A 5097-nucleotide genomic window follows, 5' to 3' on the forward strand; every position below is an offset into this window, starting at 1 on the left:
GTTCTGGGGGCAAAATCCCTCAGTTCTGGGGGAAAAGGGGAAAATCCCTCAGTTCTGGGGGAAAAGGGGAAAATCCCTCAGTTCTGGGGGGAAATGGAGAAAATCCTGCGGTTCTGGGGGGAAACCGGGGAAATGCTGCTGCTCCACGCCTGTGCCAACGACGTGATCAAGTACGGGAAACACGGGATTTGGGGAAAAGCAGCCAGGATTCGGGAAAAATCCCGTGGTTCTGGGGGGGAAAACGGGGATTTGGGTAAAAATCGAGGGGTTTTGGGGGGAAAAACCAGCGGGTTTTATGGGATATTTTATATGGATTTATGGGGGATTTTATAGGGGATTTATAGGGAATTTTTCTGTGATTTTATAGGATATTTTGTAGGGCTTTATTATGGATTTTATATGGTTCTATAAGGGATTTCATAGGATTTTGTAGGGTTTTACAGTGTATTTTACAGTGTATTTCAAGTGGATTTATAGGATATTTTATAGTGTTTTATAGGGGCTTTCAGAGGGTTTTAAAGGGAATTTTGCATGGATTTTATAGGGATTTGTAGGAGATTATATATGGATTTATAGGGGATTTTATAGGATATTTTATCTGATTTTATCGTGTATTTTACGAGGATTTATAGGGGACTTTTATTATTTATGGGGTGTTTTTCCGTGGTTTTATAGCTCTTTATCCAGGTTATCCCTGACTTCTCCATCTTTTCCCCTTTCCAGCAACCACGTTCCCCGGAAAAGCCCCAAATATTTGGCTTTGTTCAAAAACTACACTGCCAGGTATGGAAAACGTCCTTAAATCCCAGTTCCGGGGGAATTCCAGCCCCTGGGAATGATCCTGATCCTTTTCATTTGGGGGAAAATCCAGGGATTTATGGGATTTATGGGTTCAATGTCCCCATGTTCCAGAGGGGGGGAATTTGTCCTGGGATGCTTTTTGGGGGGGGGGAAATTTTAATTCTAATTATTCATTATTTAGTTATTATTCATTATTTAGTTATTATTCATTATTTAATTATTAATTATTCAATTCGTGTCTATTATGTCATTGTTACTTCATCATTGATTAATTCATAATCAATAATTGAATAACTGGTAATTAACGATTTAATTATCAATTATTTAGTTAATAATGAGGGCATGGACACATTTTTATATCTGATATTCAGTTTATTTCTCTTTTTTCCCCTTTTTTCCTGGTTTCCTCCATTTTTCCCTGTTTTTCCTGCTTTCCCAGCGGGGGTGAGGCTCTCGTGCTCCTCCTGTCTCTTCGTCACCTCCGAGGGCGACTCCATGGCCAAACATTTGGTGTTCAACCCCTCCCACGAGTCCAGCAACATCATTTTCCAAGGTAAAACCAGGAAAAACACTCGGGAAAAACGGGAAAAACCTGGAATTCCGGCCATAATCCAATAAAATCTTCACATTCCAGAGCTCGGATTGGGAATAAACTGAATTAATTTGGCTTTTTTTGGATGAAATTGGGGAATGAAATTCCCAAGGGAGCCTGGTTGGATTCCAGCTTTTCCAGGAATTCCCACAAATCCCAAATTCCTCTAAAATAGAATCAAATAAAGCTGAATAAAAGCCTCAAATATCTCAAATAAAGCCAAATAAAAATCTCAAATCTTCTGCTTTCCCTCCAGGGCCTTCTTGGATATCACATTCCAGGTAAGCCACAAACCCCTGTTCATCCTCGTCCCTCCCAGGCCCTGGGATTGGGGATTTTTCCCATCTTTCCCCCCTTTTCCCTCATTTTTTCCTCCTTTTTCCCCCCTTTTCTCCTCTTTCCCCCCCATTTTTCCTTCCCTTTCCCCCTCCTTTTCTCCCCTTTTCCTCCCTCTTTTCTTCCCCTTTTCTCCTGTTTTTACCCCATTTTCCCTCTCATTTTTCCCTCCTTTCCCCCCCATTCTCCCCTTTTTCCTCCCCCTTTTTTCCCCTCCCTTTCCCCCCCTTTTTTATTTCCTTCCCCCCCCCCCCCCCCCCCCAGTTTTCCCCCTTTTTCCCACCCATTTCCAACATTCCCAATTTAACTCTCTGCCCCTCTCCCCCTTTTCCAGGCACAGCCAGGACCCGCAGCCCCCCTGCCCTGCCCCGTCCCCGCCTCCCCCTCCAAAACCCCAACCCCAAAAACCCCAAACCCCGCAGCCCCCCCAGGCACCCCCCAGCCCCCAGCCCAAACCCCGCCCCAGCCAAAGCCCGAAGGGGACGAGCAGGACCCGGCCCAGCCCGCCCCAGCAACGCCCCCGCGGGAGGCCGAGCCCGGCCGCAAGGAGCAGCTCTCGGTGAAGAAGCTCCGCGTGGTCCTGTTCGCGCTCTGCTCCAGCACGGAGCAGGCGGCCGAGCACTTCCGCAACCCCCCCGCGCCGCATCCAGCGCTGGCTGCGCCGCTTCCAGGCCTTCCAGGACGACCAGCCCGCCCTGTCCGAGGGCAAGTACCTGAGCCTGGAGGCCGAGGAGAAGCTGGCCGAGTGGGTGCTGACCCAGCGCGAGCAGCAGCTGCCGGTCAACGAGGAGACGCTGTTCCAGAAGGCCACGAAGATCGGCCGCTCGCTGGAGGGAGGCTTCAAGATCTCCTACGAGTGGGCCGTGCGCTTCATGCTGCGCCACCACCTGAGCACCCACACGCGCCGCGGCGTCGCCCACCCCGCTCCCCAAGGAGATCCAGGGCAACGCCGGCGCCTTCATCGAGTTCGTGCAGCGCCAGATCCACACCCAGGAGCTGCCCCCGGCCATGATCGCCGCCGTGGATGAGATCTCCCTGTTCCTGGACGTGGAAATCCTGGGCAGCGACGACCGCAAGGAGAACGCGCTGCAGACGGTCGGCAACGGCGAGCCCTGGTGCGACCTGGTGCTGACCGTGCTGGCCGACGGCAGCGTCCTCCCGGCGCTGGTCATCTCCAGGGGCCGCCTGCCCTCCGCGGCCGCCGTGCCCGACTCCGTCCTGCTGGAATCCAAGGAGAGCGGCTACGGCGACGACGAAATCATGGAGCTGTGGGCGGCCAGAGTGTGGAGGAAGCACACGGAGTGCCAGCAGGGCTCCAAAGGGATGCTGGTCCTGGACTGCCACCGGACGCACCTGTCCGAGGAGGTGCTGGCCGTGCTCAGCGCGGCCGGGACGCTCCCGGCGGTCATCCCGGCCGGCTGCAGCTCCCGCATCCAACCTCTGGACGTCTGCATCAAGAGATCCGTCAAAAACTTCCTGCAGAAGAAGTGGAAGGAGCGAGCCAAGGAGCTGGCGGATTCCGGCTGCGACTCCGCCGCGCTGCTCCAGCTGCTGCTGGGCTGGTTGGGAGAGGCTTTGGAAGTCATCCGAGATTCCCCGGATTTGGTGCGGAGATCCTTCCTGGTGGCCAGCGTCCTCCCGGGGCCGGACGGCGACGCCGGCTCGCCCCGGCGCAACGGCGACGTGCAGGAGGAGCTCATCACGGCCCTGGAGGAGCAGCTGAAACTCGGGAAAAACCGGGATTCGCCGGGAAAATTCCCCAAGAACGACGACCCCGCCGCCGACCCCGAGATCCTGCACCGGCTCTTCGAGGGGGAGAGCGAGACCGAGTCCTTCTATGGCTTCGAGGAGGCAGATCTGGAGCTGATGGAAATCTGAGAATTCCCGAAAAAACGGCCGAACTCATCCCAAAAATTCCAGGATGTTCCCCGGTTTTGGAGAGCCCCGAAAATTCAAGGATGTTCCCTGGGTTTGGTCCCAAAAATTAAAGGAAATTCCCTATTTTTGGAGATCCAAACTCGCCCCAAAAGTTCAAGGATATTCCCAGATTTTGGCCCCAAAAATTCAAGGACATTCCCCGTTTTTGGAACAAACGGAGGCGATCCCAATTCCCGGCGTTTGGAATTCCGGAGTTGCCGTTTCCGCTGATTTTTTGGGAGGATTTTCGTGGCTTTTTTTAATTTCAAAACGACAGAAAAAAAAACTTTAAAAAAAACTTGGATTCACTGTGTTGGTATTTCCTTGGAATTCTCTCTCGTGGGTGGATATTTTTTGGAATTTTCTTTACCTCACTTGTACCATAATTCCTGTTTTATCGGTGGGAATTTGACGTCGTTTTGTGCCCTTTTTTTTTTTTTTTGGGACTTTTAACCCCAAAAATTCCCCATTTTTATGGAAAGTTCCTTCGGCCTTCGGATTGGCCGCGAAGATTTGGTTATTTGGGATTTTTTTTTAATGAAAATTTTGGGAATTTTGGGGGAATTTCGAGGGAATTTGGCCTGGGAAAGGTGAAGCCACCATTCCATGCCAGCAGTTTTTGGGATTGGCGCCGCTTTTCCTGCCCCAACCTTGATTTTCCCCATTTTTTCCCCAAAAAATTCCCGCTGGAGGAGCAGAAAAAGCCAAATTTTCCTTGGATTTCCCCTTTGGATCGTTAATTATCAATATTTAATTAACAACACAAACACCCCTGAAAACCCCGCCTTCCTTAGGATCCGAAAGTCCGGGATTTGGGAATAAAACTGTGACAAAACCCTGGAAAAACCCCTAAAAAAAGAACATTTTGGGTTTATTTTTCACTGCCAGCTCCAATTTTTTACTGGAATTTGCATGATTTTTGGCAAAGGCTTTTTTTTAATTTCAAAAATTGTCAGAATTCCCAAATTCCAGAGGCACCCGGCACCTGTTTCCATGAGATTTGTGGAGCTTTTTGGTTTGGTTTGGATTTTTTTTTTTGTTGTTTTTTTTTTTTTCCCTAAGGAAAGCAGGAAAAAAATAATTAAAAATAATAAAAAAATTCAAAATTAATTAAAAAAAATTAAAAAATATTCTGGTTCAGCTTGGAATTGTACAGGAGTGGAAAATGTGGAATAAAAGCAGGGAAATGGATTTATAAATAAACGGTGTTTTTATTGTGGAAAAAACTCCCTCATTCCTGCGGGATTGGGAGCGGCGGATCCCGGAATTGCCGGGAATTCCCAACCAGACAAAACCGGGGAACAGCGGGGCCACGGCCCCACGGCCCCACAGCTCCGGCTCTGCCCGGCCCCGAGTCCCACAGGATCCCAAAGGATCCCAAAGGATCCCAAATCCGGGGAACAGCGGGGCCACGGCCCCACGGCCCCACAGCTCCGGCTCTGCCCGGCCCC

General features: G+C 50.3%; 1 protein-coding gene across 1 annotated transcript in view; it reads left to right on the top strand.

The window, feature by feature from the left end:
- The window catches only part of POGZ (pogo transposable element derived with ZNF domain), a 25184-nt gene extending 20347 nt beyond the window's left edge, over positions 1-4837 (top strand). Inside the window, 6 exon segments of the mRNA XM_048288962.1 lie at positions 724-783; positions 1241-1354; positions 1650-1674; positions 2064-2360; positions 2362-2649; positions 2651-4837. Coding sequence (XP_048144919.1) covers positions 724-783; positions 1241-1354; positions 1650-1674; positions 2064-2360; positions 2362-2649; positions 2651-3607 — 1741 coding nt within the window. The 3' untranslated portion in view covers positions 3608-4837.
- The last annotated feature ends 260 nt before the right edge of the window (positions 4838-5097 follow it).

This window comes from Corvus hawaiiensis, chromosome 29 (genome assembly GCF_020740725.1).
Source record: "Corvus hawaiiensis isolate bCorHaw1 chromosome 29, bCorHaw1.pri.cur, whole genome shotgun sequence".
Lineage (NCBI taxonomy): Eukaryota > Metazoa > Chordata > Aves > Passeriformes > Corvidae > Corvus > Corvus hawaiiensis.